The 20,793-nt window shown below is 33.0% G+C and overlaps 2 protein-coding genes and 1 long non-coding RNA gene across 5 annotated transcripts; 2 read left to right on the top strand and 1 right to left on the bottom strand.

Annotated features, from left to right (window-relative positions):
* The first annotated feature begins 530 nt into the window (after positions 1 to 530).
* Positions 531 to 4,566, top strand: LOC124446974 (pituitary homeobox 1-like). Its single transcript, XM_046997869.1, has 3 exons — positions 531 to 1,040; positions 1,346 to 1,554; positions 3,608 to 4,566. The coding sequence occupies exons 1-3, from the start codon at positions 923 to 925 to the stop codon at positions 4,190 to 4,192; spliced, it is 912 nt and encodes a 303-aa protein (XP_046853825.1). The 5' UTR covers positions 531 to 922; the 3' UTR covers positions 4,193 to 4,566.
* Positions 4,567 to 5,281: 715 nt separating this feature from the next.
* Positions 5,282 to 5,938, bottom strand: LOC124446561. The gene is made up of 2 exons (XR_006948473.1): positions 5,791 to 5,938; positions 5,282 to 5,488 (listed from the first exon to the last, which is right to left on the bottom strand). It is a non-coding gene; the product is annotated as an uncharacterized LOC124446561 (long non-coding RNA).
* A 1,039-nt stretch (positions 5,939 to 6,977) lies between these two features.
* LOC124446112 (voltage-dependent calcium channel subunit alpha-2/delta-3-like) lies at positions 6,978 to 20,723 on the top strand. Of its 3 annotated transcripts, none has more exons than XM_046996924.1 (38): positions 6,978 to 7,071; positions 7,409 to 7,584; positions 7,655 to 7,736; positions 7,861 to 7,971; positions 8,977 to 9,036; positions 9,556 to 9,688; positions 9,872 to 10,006; positions 10,646 to 10,703; positions 11,490 to 11,540; positions 11,633 to 11,732; positions 11,986 to 12,054; positions 12,189 to 12,278; positions 12,401 to 12,499; positions 12,560 to 12,638; positions 12,740 to 12,789; positions 13,204 to 13,287; positions 13,394 to 13,450; positions 13,637 to 13,714; positions 14,492 to 14,566; positions 14,654 to 14,737; positions 14,848 to 14,925; positions 15,397 to 15,464; positions 15,626 to 15,672; positions 15,749 to 15,812; positions 15,908 to 15,961; positions 16,141 to 16,235; positions 16,545 to 16,628; positions 16,811 to 16,875; positions 16,945 to 16,977; positions 17,795 to 17,863; positions 17,995 to 18,080; positions 18,188 to 18,313; positions 18,569 to 18,595; positions 18,675 to 18,706; positions 19,045 to 19,137; positions 19,669 to 19,818; positions 20,194 to 20,285; positions 20,504 to 20,723. In XM_046996924.1, the coding sequence occupies exons 2-38, from the start codon at positions 7,493 to 7,495 to the stop codon at positions 20,603 to 20,605; spliced, it is 2,952 nt and encodes a 983-aa protein (XP_046852880.1). In that variant the 5' UTR covers positions 6,978 to 7,071; positions 7,409 to 7,492; the 3' UTR covers positions 20,606 to 20,723. The 3 variants fall into 3 exon arrangements, with proteins under 3 accessions (XP_046852880.1, XP_046852881.1, XP_046852879.1); XM_046996925.1 differs by lacking the exon at positions 6,978 to 7,071 and adding an exon at positions 7,190 to 7,313; XM_046996923.1 differs by lacking the exon at positions 6,978 to 7,071 and having other exon boundaries at positions 7,320 to 7,584.
* Positions 20,724 to 20,793: the final 70 nt, after the last annotated feature.

Genomic DNA, 20,793 nt, shown 5'->3' with positions numbered 1-20,793 from the left:
GCATTAACTATGTATGTGAATTATGAATTTCAATCGGGCGGAAACAAAAGTTTTGTTCTCGTCGTAGAAGTCGCTTGGGTAATTAATAATGAATATCGAAATTGAATACTGTCGATTTCAAAGACTAGTGAGCCTTCGATATCATTGTTAATTTCAACAATCATGGAATCCCGTGCTAAATTCCCCATTCAAAACAGACAACAATACACTTCAATATATCTCCCTGTGAGACGTTGGTCTTCTTTGTATAAGCAAGGATGCTGTCATGTAGATGAATACCACCACGAATAATTTGCTTTATTAGTTTTTGGCAACGGCAAACATAAACTGTCAAAGTTGTTATGCTAACTCGCATTTATTAAAAAGGACCAGCCATTCAATTGTTTCTACCATTTACACATGGAGACTGTTTTTGTTGATTGAACTTATATACAACTGAATCCGGTAAATATAACTTTCATAAACACAACTTTCATATGTATATCTTTAAAATTTGAACCAAATATTCACAAAGTTGTTCATAAATGTTGTACGAATAATAATATATGAAATCGGAAGTTCAGCCCAACCAAATATTGAATAGAATCTATCTCAGTGCGGTAGCTTGTACATTGGCATTTCCAATTATTTTGTAAATATTAACTAGTAATTAAAAGTGATGCGAGTCTATTTGCAAAAATGCTCTGCTCTGATTGGTTTACAATCACTACCATTCAAAATCTACAATGCGAAAGGCGTGTTCATGACTACCCCATTCGGGCGACAGCTCTCTCTCAGTCCCTAGCAGAAAGCTACTTGCAGAGTACGTAAACCAGCAGCATTATATAACAAAGGCTATAAATCCCTTCTTTCTACTCGAAACAGAGGAAGTGTATTAAGAACATAGCATAAGCACCAAGAAGTCCTGTTGCTCAAAATCGAGATGCATTCCGCTGCTATTCCTACAGAAAGCAAAGAAATTGACCCAAACAATAATAATGTTAGTGACAAAACTGATGAACTTGATGCTGGCGTGGTGGAAAAAAAACTGGATAACGATGGTAATGTAATTAGATATATCTACTTCGGATTATCACTGCAATTCAAAGAGTTGTTGAGTAGCTAGCAATTACCGTAGTATTTCAAGAGGGATTAATCGAGTTAATCTCGAGTGTTGAAATAATATACCTTTGCTCGAGGATTCACAATTGCTCAGCCCACCTGCTATTAGATATATATCCCGCGAAAGAATTGTATACGTCGACACAACAAATCTTGCGTCATTTGATGTAAACCATGTTCGAACAGGGTTTAATTGTTTGTGCTGTCGAGAAAAATTTTATTTAATTTGTTTTAAACTCGACAGAGCAATCTATTGAAAGCCCAGGAAGCGCGTCCTCAGGTGAAAATAATGACGATGCCAAGAAGCAAAAAAAGCCGAGACGACAACGAACCCATTTCACCTCTTATCAACTACAAGAACTGGAAGCATTCTTCTCAAGAAACCGCTATCCTGATATTTCTATGAGAGAGGAAATCGCGATGTGGACGACTTTGACTGAAGCTCGAGTCAGGGTAAGTAATCACCTATTAACGCTTACTTCCATTCAACGATTATTTATATATGAATACTCTTTTATCAAATAAACAAGTATTATATATTTCATCTAACTAATTAGTTTGCTGGATATATATTTATATTCATTTCATTTTTGGCTGTTTTGAGTTTCTACATATCTTTTGTGCCTATACATGCCGGGAAGCGTTGAAACCTATGTTTAATTGCTACTTGGGATACAGCGCGTACAAGTTAGTGGACTTGCGCTCGTAGTGGCATGTACCTTAAACATTGATAAAATTTTAAAGGTTGAGACTCTCAGTGTTTCACTAAGTTCGCAGGTGTCAACTTTCCGGAAATATTCACACGCTGTTGTGCCGAAAACGAAGTCGTTTCTTTTGCAGCTTTCATAGATTATTGTAGTCTGAGATGAGTTTTTGCACGTCAAGGCAATGAAACAACAATATCTTACAAGAAAGAAAAAGAAATTACTACTTTTACTATAAGTCTACTAAATTCCGTCTCTGTGGAAGCTTCCAAACAGACTTTATCGACTTAATGGTGGTCATTGTTAGACGGCCATTGTTAGACTTCTTGTTGAAGTTTACATCGAAAAACTTCTTCAGAACATTTTTTGGTTATAAAAACATTTTCTTTGGCGTTGTTGAAGGAAACGGATACCAAAAACGCGTGGCTTGGCATTAAGTAATAAATACTAACATGAAAAATCTAAAAGAGTAGTCCGTTTTTATGTAAATTTTTTACTATATCAAGCTTGAAATCTATTGGAATTTTGCAAGTTCTAGGAAACATGTAGAGATAATATACAAAAGCAAATCAATTCTATAAGCGAAAGACAGAGTAATATTATTCGAATACATGTAGTCTGTCGTTGTGTATTGGCGTTCATCATTTACTTGCCAAAAGCCTATAATTAATCTTTCGTCTACCTAAAGTAATTACCCTTGCTGGTTTTGTCAGATGATGATTAATGATCCATTATAGAACGATGTTGACGCATGGTTTTTACCATCTTTTGTTCCTGTCTCATGAACCTTGCGTTCAGCTCTTTGTTACAAATAAATAAAATGCTTAATGGCATTATTCGGGCTTATTCAATGACGACGACATTAAGCATGATGAATAATTTTCGTATGCCTCTTCCCTTTCTTCTTCAACATTCTAATCACAGAATAAAAGAGATGTAGTTTTGATGTAGTTGTAGATGGTAGTAATGATCTACATGCAATTGTATCAAAAAAACTGCAACCCAATAATTTGCACTGTCATTTAGCATACCATTGTCATTTGTCTTTGTAACTTTTCATACGCTGGTCGTGGGACTTGAAAATATATATAATTCTAATTTAGTATATGTTAAGTAAATTTAAAAATGCAGTAAATATTTTCATTATGTTGTGAATGGCCAGCTCGATTACGAAATGCTCAACTAACCACAAAACAACGATTATTTATTGCGCTAAATTACCGTTGTAAAACTTACATAGCTCACACGTTAACCATACGAAAAAATATTTACAGAACATGCAAGTTACAGCAAATTCATATTGCAAATTCCATGGATGAAATGCTTTTCAGGGCTTGATTACATAAGCCCGGTACTGGGGTTCAGCGAGGCGTGAAATAATTTTGAGTCACTGAAAGGAGTAAAAACTCGAAGCGCAAAACTCACCACTTTTTCTTACAAGCGTCATAAGAAATTTTAGTCGTAATTTTCAAATCAGGCTAAATTATTTGTTTTCATTTTAAAGGTTTTGTAAATTTTCATAGCCAGAACATACAGAAATTGCTCAGTTGATTTTTGTTGTGAAGTATTTAATCTTTTCCATTCACCAAAATGATTTAACGCCTCGCTGAATCCCGGCTACCGGGCTCATGTATACAGCTCCTTAGTGGGGTTTGGCCTCTTACGGACCAATTACTGATAAATCATGGAAATTTTGAATATCGACTGATTTCAATGGGTTGCAATATTTTGACTCGCCCAACAATCGATAAGCCTTTCAACATTAACATTTTCAATTTTATTTTTGGTTTCATGCACATCAGGTTTGGTTCAAAAACAGACGTGCAAAATGGCGCAAGAAAGAGAGAAACAATCAGACTACCGTAGTAAGTTTAGGTCCTGAAAACAGAGGAAGTTTATTTCCCAGTGTGCCTTTCGGCTATGACAACGGTGCAATTCCTACAGAGGATCCGTTTTACTATTCCAATTATGGCTGGAATAAGGCCTCCCCTAACAGCTTTGGATCGTTAAATCAGACAGCTAGTGGGTACAGTTCGAACTTCTCATCTATAAGCCAGCCGCATGCAGGAACACACACAAATCCACCAGGCTACAATACATCATCAATGTGTTTTACTGCATCGCCAGAAAATAGTTTTATCGGTTTAACTAATCAGCAAAATAATGTACCAATATATCAACAATCATATGGCTACCAGAATCAGTACAACACAACGCTACCAAACATGTACAAGCATCCTAGTTCTTTTGTTGGCTCCACTCAACAATCGTTTAGTCCTACCAACATTATGAATACAAGTGTAACAGAAACTGGTCAAAGTGTCTCTCGTTACAACGCTACATGCTTGTACAGTATTGACAGCAGATCGGGTTTGGGATCAATATAGATACAGTCATGATGACAGTTTGAGTGTCAAACCGGTTACGTGAAATGTATAAGTATGACTGGAGTCTCTGAAGTTATACTACGGAGTTTAAATGCGTGTTTTATAATTGTGTAGTTACCGAGGCTGTCGAGCTTAGTGTCTAGTGTCTTCAGTTTTCTATCAACTTTTTAAAAGTATAATGAATCATTTGCAGTCAGGATCTTTAATAATTCAAACATGAATGCAACATTCTATATGCTACAGTGTAAATAATGTATATAAAACTAAGTGTGACCTCTTTTTACATGATGTTTACATTATTGATGTTTGTATTGTTTCATTTATTTTTCCACAATCCACAAATATATTTCAGCTGTTGATGTTGTTATTGCAAATGTGATCTTATGTTTGATTGATATTGTTGTAATGATATTTGTTATTTTTGTCATTGTCTTGTAGTCTAATTACTGTAGATAGCATTGATCTGCTTTTTTCATTGCAGGAAGTATTTTTTCAAGAAAACGAGTAAATAAAACGAGACCAACTTTTTTTCAACAAATAGTCAGAAAAAATAAAAATGTACACGCTTATGCAAACGAAGGAGACCCTTTTGGAGAGCTCGATAACTGATAAATGCAAGCCAGGGTTACACCTGCTCGAGAGTTCCCACTAACGTCTCCAAGGCTTGCATAAGCTTGTACAAACACGATAAACATCTTTTATTTCATCTAAAAAAACGATAACCAGGACAAGCAGACTATTTTAAGTAAAACAAAATAAAACAAATTCCGAGATGTCTGTTTTCAGAATTTGTTTTACTTTGTTTTATAAAATAACAATAATCAAAACAAACAAATTTCAAACAAACGTTCTAATTTTCCCCTAAAATGTATTCATGATTGATTTGAAAATTCTCTTTGATTGATTGATTTGACTGGCTTAGTTCAGATCTGTGTGCACAGGCTAAATGTAAAAATGGCTATTTGTCCAATCCACGCACGCTTTTTTTATTGTTTTTTCATTTTATAATGATGTATGATTCTGAATTGAAATACATGATGCTGGGATGTTAGTAATGTATACGGGGTCCAGACGACTTCAGTTACCTAGTAAACTAATTAAAGTTTTGTAATGCAAATACAGTTGAAAAGTTTAGTTTTCATTTCCACAATTTCTTAGAATTTTTACTTAGTGGCGTGAGATTGACATATGTAACGTCGTTTTAACTTCATGTTGATGACACTTTCAATATGAGCAAGCCAGCATACTCATTTACTTTTTACACTGGGCCACTGGCTGCAGTAATCTTTGAGATAACTGAAATTAGAAAAGGTAGTATTGTTGATTAACAATAATCAAAGCATCCTATCATATTGACTGCCAGAGATAATGTCAACATGTTATAGAACTAACAAATTATAAAACGAGGCTTTAGGTTCTTATCAGTTATCTATTTACTTCAATACTTGGTACTAACTTGAGAATATTATTAATTGTACCGAGAAACAATGCATTCTTACTTATAAATTATAGGTGCCAAGAATGTAGGCTTGAATAATTAGCTTTGCTGACAATTAAGAATGAGGAAGAATCATGAAATAGCCAACTGGTATACTTACATCACATGTACAGAACTCACATCATTTGTAATTTTGTATAAGACTCTCCGTCATTTGTAGAAAAGATGGACGTCATTTGTATTAGACTCAAACTTTAAGATCGAGCCTCACGCACATGTCACTTGTTAGAACACGTCATTTGTATAGGAACGTCAATTGTTAGAACACGTCATTTGTATAGGAACGTCACTTGTTAGAACACGTCATTTGTATAGGAACGTCACTTGTTAGAACACGTCATTTGTATAGGAACGTCACTTGTTAGAACACGTCATTTGTATAGGAACGTCACTTGTTAGAACACGTCATTTGTATAGGAACGTCACTTGTTAGGATACGTCATTTGTATAGGAACGTCACTTGTTAGAACACGTCATTTGTATAGGAACGTCACTTGTTAGGACACGTCATTTGTATAGGAACGTCACTTGTTAGGACACGTCATTTGTATAGGAACGTCACTTGTATCGACTGATGTCACTCGTATTGGACTCAAGCGGTGAGACTTACGTCACTTGCAAGGACACGTCATTTGCACGAAAAGCTTTAGTTTTCTAATTTTTTCGCAACTTCATTGGATTTTTATTTAGTGCAAGACTAACAGACATTCGTGATCGTGAGATTGATGTTAAAATTGAGCCTGGCAAAACTGTGAGACTTGCAAGGCCCAACTAGATGGTTAATGCGTGTTTGTGTGTCCGGGGGTAAGAGTGATATTTCTTTTGAATGCGATTGTGCAGCGTTTACAAGAAAATGGCACTATAGAAATTATCTCATTGTTCGTAAAATAAAGTGAAGCCCAGTTCACATTAGTGAAAAAAGCACATGCACAAGCGGAGACAAAATATTAAACATAAACAATGAATTTCCACCCACAAATTATATGTGTTATTCAAGCAAATAGTCACAGAAGCGTTGGAAGATCGATAGTTGCGGGCGGAGGGGGGTGGATTTATAAATGTATGATATGCCGTATTAAGAATTTAACTTTCAAGTCCAATGTTTTCTACAAATTCTTACATGTGCATATGAATATGACACCAATACCAACAAAAAGAAGCCATGACGTCATGACTCATCCTTTCAAGTGCTTATTACCTACGTGTTTCTTGCCGGAATTGGTAAATAATATAATAGGTCGTAAACTATTGATAAAAACAGACATGATATTACGCAAATTGTCTTTCCACAAATGTAGAGAATTTGATTACTTTAATTTCTTACATTATTTGGGATCTGTGCGTTTTTTTCGGTGTATGCATAGCCAATATCAGTCTATAAGTACGTATACACATTTCTATTACTGAAAACAAACAGCCATTGATTTGAACAGCATTTACATTTCATGCATGAATGAAATTTGCTCAGTCGTATTTTGCTATTCGTACAAAATCATCTAAATTGTGAGTAATAGTTGTTTTCAAAAGCAAACAGTTTGAAAGCGTTGTAATGCAAGTTGGAGTGTAATTATATTGAAGTGGGACATACATGCATCCTTTATCTTCGAGCTTCATAAACTAAACGTAGGCGGCAGAGTAGTCCATTCATTGCGAGTTTTACCACAGGCGTCACTGCGAACCTGAGATCTGAGCTCTGTGCACTTTCAAACTTATTTCAGTTGACGTTTCACGTTTCCACAGAAGTGCAGTAGCTTGTCGCGCTGATTTGAGTGCTATATTGCTGGGATCATTGGTAAATAAAGATGGTCATAATATCTGCTCGTCGATTATATATGTTACTCATCTTAGCGTTTCTTAGCTGTACTTTTTGTTCTGCATATTTAGATGAAAGAAAGTGAGTAAAGTCATGTGTGTCGTTTTTAAATGTGTGAGTTTGTTAAAGTTATAAGTTTTATGATATCAAGGATCAGAAATTTGACCAGAAATGTTGAAGCGAAAATTAACGAATTCGCCATTTATGCTACTGGGTCTTCATTTATAAAACAGGTATTTTGCCCATATTCTTGTTAAATATTTTATTAAACTCCGAAATAACATGTCCTATAACATGATTTTTATCTTACAACAAAGCACATTGTAATATTTAAATACCTTTTGTATTATTATGAAGAGCCTGGCAAATTTTTCGCTTACAACAAAACCGATAAATGGCCAAGAAATGGTTAAAGAAATTAAAGAAAAAATCAAAGCCTTTTTCAACACCACAACAATATCTTTACAGGTATGATATTTGGCAGTTCTCTGTTTCTGGACAGATAACATACATCATCTATAATTATGTCTGTTCAGTAAAAGATCTCTAAAAGTTTGAATTTAAACTTTGTAGTCGTAAAATATATTTATTTCATTGTACTCAGGCTGCATTTTATTTACAACAATGCAAAAACAATAGTTGCAATTGCCTGATCTCTTGATAACTTTCAAAACATCGACATAAAATATTTATTTGCCAAGAACCTGCATCCATTTTGATAGTAATTTTTGTACAATCTAAATTTTTATCAAGTAAATTGAAATATGATATTAGTAAATTTGCACTCAGCCCGTTTTAAAAACTTTTAAACTGCTTCGCATTTCTTTCATCTCATCCGTAACTCGACCTCAATGTAAATAAAATAAAATCGTCAGACATTGTTTACTCCAGAGATGACGATTTCATACTTTAAACTGAAGCTGCCCAGGTGAAGGAACATCTCATGCGGACATACGATAATTTTTATATTTCCTAAACGGGGAAAATTTGTATTTCAGTGAGCATTTAGTTAAAGCGAGACTGCGAGAGGATATAGCTCGACAAGTGATATATGTTTTTGGATAAACCAGAATTTCTATTTTTAAACATCAAAGAAACTTTTAATACTGTTGACTGCAATTATCATCTGTCAAGCTTGATTTTGAATAAAGTTGCTTCTGTAAAATAGTCGGCGTTTCAAATTTTGGCCCAAACGACCATCCGTAAACCAATTGCACTATCATAATGTTCTAACGTTGAAAATTTTTATCGATGCCTATATCTGCCAAAAAACTTATTTCAATTCGCTTTTGAATGAACTTTACTCGCCATACTGTAATGCTGTAAAATTGTTATGAAATGTTATTATTTGTATGTTAAAATAATTTATTTATTTAATTTGTTCATAACGTTTAGTACATAGAAACCAAAAAACTTTTTAATTTTTCATTGAATTAAGTCGTAGGTAATTTACATTGAAATCATGTGATTTAGAGAATCGCTTCAAAAGCTGAAGATGCCTATAAAAACTATCAATACGATTATAATATACAGGTATGTATGATTATTTAGCACGCTCTTCAAAAATTGCTTGAAAACAAATCATAACCTTGAAACGAATATAATCTACACAACACTCTATAGCTGAGAACTTCATACGAATTTCCCAAATGCCGTAGAGATGTCTAGATAACTCATGGACACAACGATTGACACAATTTTAAGTTATTATACGCTTCATGGACAATAACTCTCTATGTCTTTTTTAGCGAAATAATTTTTTTTCTATGAATTTACTCCATTAACGAATTACATTATGTAAAGAAAATTATCTATGAACTCTGATCTTTTGTATGAAAAGCATGAATGGTTTCATTGACGTATATAGATAGAACGTTAATTGGAGGTGGGAGGGAGGGGTGTATATTCATGCATTCAGTTGTGCCAGCGAATTATTACTTTAGAAAACCAAAGCACTTTCAAAAGAAATAAGTCGGGCGCAAGTGAATACCCCGAATCAACATTCTAGCTACGTTCCTCAAAGAATTGATGTCATTAATGTTTCAATTTTAGCCATTCAACTACCTGGACATAACAGATAAACACATCTTGTCTTCATACAATTTGTCTTATAATTCTGATTTTAAAATGAAGATAACGGAAGAATATAGCGGTGTTCACGTGCCCATTGATATTTATGATAAAGGTAATTATAGTAGTACTCATCTCTCACTTAATGTCTATGATAAAAGGTATATATAGTGTTTTTTTCTTCCTCTTGATGTCTACGATAAAATTATTTTGATTTTTTAAATTCTACTAAAGTTTTATAAAATGATAATGCTCGCGTCATCAAGATCATTATCAAACTACATATATTTCTCTGTAGCCACTAAAATACAGAATACAATCAAATGGACAGAAGCATTAGATGAAGTATTCAAAAGAAATTGGCATGAGGAGGATGGAAATATAAAAAGTCAGAGTTTTGGTTCTAGCGATGGTGTCTATCGATTGTACCCAGGTATATAAGAAGCCTTCGTTGTTATGACAAACGTCAATTACGGTAAAATAGCGCACTTTAATTGGTCAGAAATTATTTTTGTCGGTCAATTACTTTCCCGTAAAGACGTCCAATACACGTAATTACACAAACGAATGCAAAAAAACTTCCTAAAGCAAACAGCAAAAACGAAACAATTTAATCTAAGGAAAATCACTAAGAAAGCGTGTTTCATTATCCAGGCAACACAATCTCAAACGATTTAATTTTTACTGACGAAAACTTGAAAAGTGAAAGCCAACCCGTGCAAAACAGCTAGGGTAAAAAGGAAAGAAAGCTTCGTTTCAACTTTCTTGTCTAATACTGACACGCTTTCTTGGTCTTTACTGAGAAATATCGGACCTCTGTCTTTTTGTACAAATCAATACAAAAAACTTTATATAGACTTATAGACTCTATACAAAAAACTTCGGTCCGATATTTTTCCATAAAGAACTTGCGCTCAGTTCATAGAGGCAAAAATGTTTCTGAGCCAATCAAAGCACTCTATTCCACCGGAAATGACGCTATCATAAAATTCCAATTCAACACCACACTTGACTCCAACTTTGCTTTCAATATCTCAATTTTGCCATTCAATATCTCAATTTTGTCATTCAGCTACTGAATTTCACGTGAAGAATGATGTTGACCTATTTGATGTTAGAAAACGGCCATGGTGAGTCAGTGAGTCTACGGTAGATAGCTTTAGAAATCAGTTAAAAACTCTCTTATCTTTAAGTCCAATGGTGCAAATTGATCTGTGAAAAACCGCATATGGAATGATTATTGTTGTTATAAACTGCACACTATAGTCCCAGCGGTGGCCATCTCTTGCACAGAGATGTATTCCACCACATCTTTAAATAATAGAGCAAAAACTTTGATGTTTAAATTGAGTTTTTAAATAAAACAGATCTTTTCAAAAGACAGTAGCTTCATAAATATCTAATTCTCGAAAAGTAGAGGTTTTTAATGTTGAATTTACATAACCAGTGACATATATATAGCACAATTGTTGTGAAGTGTTTATAGGGAGTAAAACTATCCCGAGACACTTTTCGCAAAACTTACCACGAAAATGAAGGATATTTAAAATTTTACAATGACACATAATTCAATGCAGCGTCAATGGCTATCAATGTAAATTGCATAGTAATAAAAACCTCCCAAATCTTGAGAACGAAAAGAGTTGTGCGCAAATGGCTAAAAAATTGTACTGACTATCTTTTTAGATGTTCTGATTGATAAAAATATGATTTGAGTATCGAAACTTTTGGTTAATGGTTGCACTTTATATTAAACCTCATTCACATCTTTTTGATCCAATTTATTAATTTTGAACTCTTATTTTTGGTAAATATTGATTGTGTGTAGTCTATAATATAATTGAAAACTTTTTTATTTCACTTCATTGCACTGCACGATTTATTTTTTAATAATCTAGAAAATTATTTAATGACAGGTATATTCATGGCTCTACTTCACCAAAGAATGTCGTTATTTTAGTCGATGGGTATGACGCAACTTTTGTTTTGAATGAAACTAGCTTTATTACAGGGAATTAGTCGTTTACTTTATTTCACATTATTTATTTTTCTTTTTAAGGAGTGGCAGTATGAATAAAATAACATTAATCATTGCAATAGAAGCTGTTTCTGAACTCATTGACACTTTATCTGAAAATGATTTCTTTAATCTTATCTGGGTTGGTACACTATATGAAGCAAACTATTTTGTGTGTATTTCATCACTTCATTCCTTTTGTTGTTTAAGTTTCTTCTTTTTAAGTTAAAAAAGCATTTGTCTATGATCTATTTTCGTACCCTGTACTTGATTATTTACATCTGTTCAATAAAAAATGGCTAATTTAGAGTGGTGTCAATATCTGCACAAAAGCTATCGTTCTAGCATCGCACATTTCTTCATGTTTCGGACCAAATGTATTTATGTTTTTACAGTTTAATATTGACGTACATTATTTGGCATGCGAGGGAAAACTTGTGCAAGCAACTTCACAGAATAAAAAAGTGAGTGGAAAAAAGTTGATCGTCAATAAATTTGTTTTTAATCAGTGTCTCTCGTGCATTTTTCTTCTCATCTCAGTTTTGCGTGAGTTTGACGTTAAAACGAATTGATTTCCTTCAAATTTTTTCATATTTAGTTTTTCAAGGCACAGCTAAAAAATATTCGGACTAAATATGTTGCGTCATGGCCAAAAGCGTACAAAGCAGCATTCAAACTTTTAGAGAAGGTATGTTTAAGTTGATAATTTGTTTAAAAATTATGAAAATCTAACCTCATCTGTATTTTTTATCAGAAACCATAATTATCACATTTACAGTTGACATCAGAAGCTACTGTGTTTTCGTTTAGGAAAAAGGAGCAGACTGTCAGAAGATGATTTCAGTATTTACTGATGGATCGAATAATAAAGCTGAAAGTGTTTTTAAGAAATATAATTCGAATAATGAGGTTGAAACATTACATTAATTCACGGAAATTTTTATGTACTGATTGAATCATTTGAAATAGGTCCGTTTGTTTACATATGCTGTTGGTCCTCCAATTCACAGTGTGGAAGCTTTGAAATCAATTGCTTGCAGTAACAAAGGTCAGCATGAATATATATATTAAAATTATGCAAAACAATTTATGGCAAGGTAGAATGTTGTGTTTTTATTTTAATGCTACGCGTTTTTTACTGTTTTTAAGGTCGTTTCTACAGGATACAAGACATTGGGTCTGTTAGAGATGTCATTAAGGTTAGAACAGCGTTCTTCACGAACAAAAACTTAGCTTTTTAATCTGAGAACATTTTTAAAATTTATGAATCAAGCAATCAAAGTACTTTCGAAGTTCTTGAAATTTTATGCGAACTGTGGAACACATGTCACTTGTTTCTGATTGAAGTCACTTGCTCATACGATTCATATCACTTGTATAGGTTTTACTTCACTTTTAAAGACACGTCCCTTTCATAGAGTACATAAAACTTGTATCAATTGTACAAGACTTATGTCACTTGTATTAGTTGTATAAGTGTTTGGTGACTTCATGCAACTTGTACAGGACATGACACTTTTATTTTGATATTTGTCAAACAAAAATATGACATCAATTTCTCATTCAATTTAGTTTATTTCATTGTTTTCGGGTTACATTTTTTTTTTGCTTAGGATTACGTTACCGTACTGAGCAGACCAATGGCAAAACAGAGCAAAAGAACTCCTTTTTGGAGCAGTGCATATCTTGATGCTGGCGTAAGATTTTTTTATTTGAAGTACTTTAGGTAGTCATAATTGCTTATTTTAACAAAAGTAATCAGGGATTTTACAAATTTTCATGATTTGTGGTTTTTTTTCTCAGAATTTAGGAATGTTGATAACTGGAGCTATGCCAGCTTTCACGAGATCTAACACAACCGTTAGTATATATGCCAAACAAGATAAACTACTAATATTAGTTTTATTGACTATAAGTACTTCGGACTTTATCTCCTTGCGACTTAATCCTATAAAGTCAGCTTAAAAAAAGTCAAGAAAGTAAATTTTACCTCGTATTGACACATTTGCTAATGTTTTTTTTTTTCTTTTAAAATCTACATATTAGGCTCATAATGTTTTATTGGGAGTTGCTGGAATAGATGTTTCTCCGGAGGATTTAAAGAATCAGTCGATATCTGTGTCGGTACGTATGATTTATTACATTTTTGGAGAATGTTGAAAACAATAGCGATCGAGGTATTGCAATAGAAATCTGAGCCAGCAAACACAATCAGCGGTTTATCCACGACGTCATTATTCATTTTGCAGCGTTTTGATTTTCCCGCGAGAGAAAAAAACAGCTTGGACAACCATGAAACACAATTCTCGGAAAACTGAATTTGATAACTGCATGTCTTGCATTCAAAAACAAAAATTTACTAAAATATTTAGGCAATTTAGCAATTTGGTATATTTTCACCAACAGATAATATTTCACGTTGTGTGTGCATATGTAGCGGGCAATCTGCACAGTAGGTTTTTTGTCAGTCACAATCGAGATAATTTAGTATTAGTTAGTATATGTTGAGGGCAGTGGTGGCTGAATATGCTTTGTATTGGAGGGAGGGGGGACTGAATAACAAAAAACGTTATGGTGGGGGGAGTGGCAATCTGACCTTTCAGCAAAGTGTCAGTCAGAGAATTAGTAAAATTGTAGATTGATCATTAACTTCTTTATTGTTTATGAGAGAGACATACAGAAAGAGCGAGGTCATCTTTGTCGATGGTTTCCCCTTGTCAAATAGGGATATTTATTTTTTAAAAAATATTCAAAAAACAGTAGCCCAGCCCTTCGTAACATTAAATATCAGAGGAGCTTACGGGCTCAGTCTGTACAAAAAACTAAGAAGAGTTTGATTACTTTGATATTAAAACACTTGTGTACCACCAACTGTACTAATTTCTATTCATTACAATCTAGCTTGACAACTATGGCTATTTATTCTTTATTGATAACAATGGGCATGTCATCTTACATCCTCGATTTTTCACAGAAGTAAGTTATTTTATATAACCACGTCAATAGGCCATTGTTTGGGATTTATATCTATTGATGAAGGATGTATTGTTTCATATATATTAGACTGGCTACCTACCAGACGCTCCAAATATCTACCTCTCAGAAATTGAGTACAGTTGGAATGTTAACGGAACTGAACCCGAGAAAGTACGAAAATAGAGCGTTCATTTGTTATAATTACATCATATAAGTTAAAAAATAAAATATCATACAGCTTCGTTACATGTTTACATTTACATTACATTTACTTTATACAGCTTCGTGAAAACATTTTAAAAACTGAGGACGAAATTGGAAATATGTCGTTTGATGCTGCACTTTTTTCGCAAAGTCAGGTAAGTTGGTCATAACACTTATTTGAACGGATTCATATCAACTTGTTGCAACATATTGTGTACGGAGTAGCTAATTTGTAACATTATATGTAGCAATTAACTTACATTTTTAAACTTTCTCTTCAATGCATGCAGGAAAAGCTTAGAAACTTGGTGAAACTTCATTTTATTATTAACATCAAAATACTTTAAACTTGATAAGATAACTTAACATGGTCTTCGCAAAATTTAAGCCTGTCGAAGAGTTAAAGAAAAATACTGCTCATTTATTAAAATTCAAAGTTTAAATTTTTATTTTAAAGTTTAAGATTCATTATTGTAGAATTTTGATAATGAGAAAAGAACGTCATTCTCTATAGTAGCCCTTTATATAAGCACTAAAAAAATAACATATGAAATGCTTGTATTTGTTCATCGAATAAAATTTTAAATATATTTATGGGTTGAATTCCAATTTTGCAATGTTAATAGGAAGGTCATCGAGTAAGGAAAAGAAGAATGAGTTATTATTACGCCAATGTTAAAGATTCACCTATCTGGTAAAATTTGCATAGTATTATATTGATTTATTCCGAAGCCGTCATCAGAGATGATACATAATATAAATCCTGTATTCGAGGAAATCCAGGATTTATATTATATATTATATTGATTTTGATCAGTAGAATAGTTATCTTTAAAATTGTCGTTTTGATTTTAGGGCTGGCATTGCATTCCCATCAAACTTGATGAATATAATCCCAAAGAGTAAGGGTTATTATTGTTCGATATGTTTTCATTGCAGTCGTATGAATGATAGATTATTTTGTTATTGTCGTCTTAGATGATTCCATGATCAGCAAAACCCTTGTAGACTCCTTGAGAAATTACTGGGAACAAGAACCAATGTAAGTTGATCATTTTGTATGATAAGATCGTCAGCTTATGTGATGTTTACACCTGAACTTTGCTGGAAATAATTTTTTTTGTATGTACATTGTAGGACTGACGTAAACCGTTTCGTCAAAACTTATGATGGTGATTTTAACCAATCTCTGTGAGTTGTTAGAAGTTTTAATAATAAAACACAGTTTTAATAATGACTAATTATGGATTGTTACATTAATGAATTTGTCGGTCACGATCCTTTGAAATTTAATTAGCAGTAAGAAGTTATCCTTTGTTTGTAAAAATTGAAAAAATATTCATGTATATTCTTAACGACATCTTGTGAAGGTCTGGCTGGATATTCAATCTTGAAGAAGATATCTTTGGTCGCCTTGATGGATATCCTGATGACGTTACACTTTTTACAGTACCATATAGTTCAGGTAGTCTATTTTGCTTAACAGGCTTCAGAGCTGACTGCGATCGTTTTATGATTGTATTTTGTCAGTGCCACTATGGCAGCGTGTTGTCTTTGCAGCCAAAAAGTAAATGCCATCTTTAATGTCGGTTCTCATAAAAATAATTTATTTTCTTTAACATCAAATACGTCAATATATTTTAGTAACTGTATGATATTCTCATGATCATCGAATGATTGCGCTTCTCTTTAATTTTTATATTCAATATGACCGTTTTGTGTACGTATTCAATACGGCTGTTTTGCTTGACTTTTATATCATTCACATTCATAGGAAAAGAAAACACTTATGAAATGAACATAACAGGTTACAGAAAAATGTCCGTCAATGCTTCTGGTACCGTTGTGAATGTGGGAGGTAAATGGAAACAAATAACATGTGAGACACAATTTAAACAGATAAATAACGCAAACATGTAGCACACATGTCTTTATTGTGTTTTTTGTTCTTTGTTTCAATTTTCAAATGTATTTTCAATATCAATGTATTATCAATGTATGAATGTAATTATCAATGTATTTTTGGCATCCGTTTTGTAGTTGCTGGTTTTGTCATGAATCATGCACAGTTTCAAAAAAATTATTTCTTTAATTCGACAACACAGGTAAGGAAAATATGAATTTATTTATAAATTTACGTTGTCTTTTTTAATTTACTGCATGTTCTTATGCAGGGAATGGAGGAACTTTGTCAACTCGACGATGAGGTATAGTACACTGCCAAATTGAACCATTTCAGCATGTTGTAATTCGTTCTTCGTGTAATTTTCCAGCGTATAGTTCGTTTGTCTATAAGCAGAGATTAATTTAGGGGGTAGGGGGTACGATGGTACAGAAGCCAATTTCCTTGCAAAGTAGTAATAAACCAAGAAATCTCAGGTATGATTTTCGACGTATCAGTGAAAAAAGTTTGTCAAATCGTTTCTTTTATGGCTATTTAAAGTTGGCAAAAATGGTCCTTTTAATGGACCTTGGCCGTCCTTTAAGAAGTCTGGAACGACTTACTTTGTGACGTCATGCAAGGGACTCCTCAATACAAGATATATATATATATATATACCAATTAGCTTGGAGGATGACGGAAGAATTTGCTTTGATCCAGACTTCATGCCACGACGGACAAGGTCCATTGAAAGACAACTTTGTACCGCTTTAACAAGAAGAAAATTTGAACAAATTAAAAATTAATTTCACCTATACGTTAGACGTTAGACCTAGTTTTGATATCGCAAATAAGCGTTTTTGAAGATCGCAGCACTTTAACAGGGGGCACTTCAAGAGTAATACTTTTATAGTAGAGTAACAGAATTCAACACAAACAATACAAGCCGACACCTTCAAAAGAGCAATCATATTCAATTTCAAACTAGATGACACACTCCCAACAAATTAACAAAATCATTCTGGATCCACCCTTGATCTTTAGAAGACTGTTCAACCATTCTGCTGTTGAAAATTGGCTACATTCATTCAATCGACTTTATGCTGATTTTCATTCCATAAAATTTTCATAATTGTTTTTAGGAGGATGCTGGATTTTATTGTTATCTCTTGGATGAAAATGCTTTCGTAGTTGCTACTAACTTGAACTCAGTAAGCAAGAAACCTTTACTAACATTCTCAGTAGTAATGAAAATGAATGTGTTCATTCATGTATTTGTATTTTTGCTCAGTAACTATTCTTTGACAACTAAATGTGATTCTTAGTAATTATTTGTGTTAAGAGTGCGACCGGACAATTTTTTGGTAAGCTTAATCGGGCAGTTATGGAGCAGTTGGTATCTGGAGAAAATACAACGATTTACACAAAGTGAGAAACAAGAATATTTTCTATTTCCTTTTATGCTTTTTAGAATAACAGAAAAAACAAAATAAATAAATCAGGATACTCATGTCACTTGGTTTTCGTTTCTGTAGAATTACTAGAAATAACCCTCAAGGAAAATGTACGGATACTGTAAGTTCCACAAGTGGAGCTCAGTTCTTGCAATCATTCTTTTCTGTTACATCTTACATAAGATGGTGCTTTGCCAAGGCAGTTTGGTAAGCTCAGTTTACTAGCCTCTTTCCTCTCTTCATTACATAAACCTAGAAACTAAGTTTTTTTAAAAAGATCTTTTATGCAGGAAAATATTTTTGTTGTAATATGAACGTTTCCGTCGTTATTTCCGTAAACAAATATTTGAAATACATTAAAGTCTTGCATTTTAGCTACATTTGTTTTCTTAGCTATAGGAGTTTTGGGGGATACTTTCCTATGCTTGATGTAACATTTTATCATTAATTATTTTTTTGTAGGATTCTAGCCAACTTTAATTTATACAAGTAAGTTTTTCATGTTGTTCTCATTGCCTGTTGGCAATATCTTTGCTGTATAACATGTTAAACAAACTTTTCGTTTTAGTTGGATGTACAGTGGATCATCATTTGTTTCAGGTGATAAAATAACAAGTTAAGTCTCATGAAGACGCATCAGTTCTTTTGCAGCGCAACATTGAATGTTTAAAAATTCTTTCTCCATTATAAAATTTTGCTCATTTTTCTGGGTTAATTTTAAAATGGTTTTATACTGTCATACATGCATATTTTGGTGCAGGTTCTACAACCATTCAAGATTCACATGGATCATTTTTGATGCCTTAGATTCCATTTCGTTGTTGGATGACTTTTCATTGCTCCTATATTCAACTTCTCCTATACAAAGGAGTTGATAAAATAACCTAGATCTGTGTTTGGTTTGTGGTTAATGCCATGCCATCATTGCTTTGTCATAGCCCAAACAAAAGGTGAACAAAAAAATCGACGCTGCATTTGGGAGATGACTGCATACTACTCAGAAATTAAAGATGAAAATATGACAAAACAAGGTTTGTTTATAGTGGTGCTCTATTTATGCCGAATTGCAAATTAAATTATGTTTGTTTCTTTTTTTTGTACATACAAAAGCATTGTAGGTTATAGCAAAAAACTTGCTGCTATATGTTATACATAAATAATACCATAATATGTGGTTAATTAGTGAGCAAATGTTCTGCAAGCCTCTGGAGATTTTGTAAAAGTTTCAAGACGCACAGGATACTGTTTTGTATCATCATAATACAGCATAGTCGTATGGAAACGATTCAATACTTATCATCAGATAAATCTTCTCGAGCAATTTCACAATATTCTGATTTAATAACTATGCAAAAAATTTAAAATTGAAACAACCAATTTGGCCTAATTTGAGAATTACAACAGGAATGATTTTGTCGCTTAACAAAGAATTTTTAACTTTGAAGTTTTGCCACCTTTAAATCCCTCAAAATCATTTTACGCCTCACTAAATCCCCGCTAGCCGGGATCATGTAAACAGCCCCTCAACCAGGCAATAATTTCAAACTTTTTATACTTTACAGGTAGAGTAAATTGTAGCTGCTACAGTCGTTACTGCCAAAGATCATTTGTCGTTTCAAACGTTCCTAAAACTAACCTTTATCTTGTCATCGTGGATGGATTATGTACTGCATCTGGTAATACTAAAGATGTTCCTGGCGAACCACAGGAATATATCCTTTGTTTACAGATTTTCTTTTTCATCATACGAATATCTCTTCCTTTTTCTTTTCAATATACCTGTTTTTCATTTGCAATTATGAAGATGTGACAGGTTTTAAAAACGTAGATAGTGCTATCGGTAAGTTTTTGATGGTTTTAAAAATATCTGAAAAAGCAAAAAACTTCTATTTGAATTGGACACTGAGTTGGACAAATATTTTGTTTACGTGCAGCTAAAGTGCTTGCTTATAGTTTTGAGCTTTTCATTCCCAAATTGCTATTTGTTTGACTGTACAACAATAGAGTTTGCTCTGTTTTTCATTTGTGCTTGATATTGTTCTTATGTCTAGAATTTCTCTACAATAATTGTCTTTAACTTTACATAAATAAACGAACTGACAATGAAGAAAAAGAATTAGTTTGTCATGAAGATAAACACCGAAAACCTACATCAAGGTGTTTCAAGTCTACAAGCCAGGTAGGTAGCAATGCATTTGCAAAGCGTTATAATGTTTTAGCTAAATTATTCACGTAATCCATATGCTTCAAAAAGTCCACGAACGTTTTTGACAATGTTTATGTGGTAAAAACCAACATAAATAAACATACAGTCTTACCCTTTGTGAGTAAATCATACAAACTAACTCATGCTGAGGATGATTGGTATATTTGATACACAACATTGTATTTTTGCAGGAAACTGATTATAAATGTGGTGGATCCAATGACATTAAAATGTCGATGTTGCTCTTATTCAAATCATTTGTGACATTTCTACTATTTTATGTTAGTAAATAATGTATACATCATGTACTGTTCATGCAAAAATGAAAAATCACGGACTGTTCCACGAATCAGACAGAAACAAACTGTGACATATTTTGTTGAATCTTAAATATATAGTTTTATAAATGAATTGTTAAGTTTTATTGCATTGAGATCGTGCCAGTACAGGGTAAGATTTTATTCAATGCAATGCTATTTTA

This window comes from Xenia sp. Carnegie-2017, unplaced genomic scaffold (genome assembly GCF_021976095.1).
Source record: "Xenia sp. Carnegie-2017 unplaced genomic scaffold, XeniaSp_v1 HiC_scaffold_22, whole genome shotgun sequence".
Lineage (NCBI taxonomy): Eukaryota > Metazoa > Cnidaria > Anthozoa > Malacalcyonacea > Xeniidae > Xenia > Xenia sp. Carnegie-2017.
This window is presented reverse-complemented; position numbering and strand designations above follow the sequence as displayed.

Bases quoted from the DNA above. Each gene is read 5' to 3' on its own strand.
- LOC124446974 (XM_046997869.1), top strand. From the start codon at position 923: ATGCATTCCGCTGCTATTCCTACAGAAAGCAAAGAAATTGACCCAAAC. The intron at 1,041-1,345 runs GTAATGTAATTA...TAAACTCGACAG, and splicing joins AAAAAAACTGGATAACGATG to AGCAATCTATTGAAAGCCCA. The intron at 1,555-3,607 runs GTAAGTAATCAC...CATGCACATCAG, and splicing joins TGACTGAAGCTCGAGTCAGG to GTTTGGTTCAAAAACAGACG.
- LOC124446112 (XM_046996924.1), top strand. From the start codon at position 7,493: ATGGTCATAATATCTGCTCGTCGATTATATATGTTACTCATCTTAGCG. The intron at 7,972-8,976 runs GTATGATATTTG...CATGTGATTTAG, and splicing joins CCACAACAATATCTTTACAG to AGAATCGCTTCAAAAGCTGA. The intron at 18,081-18,187 runs GTGAGAAACAAG...TCGTTTCTGTAG, and splicing joins AATACAACGATTTACACAAA to AATTACTAGAAATAACCCTC.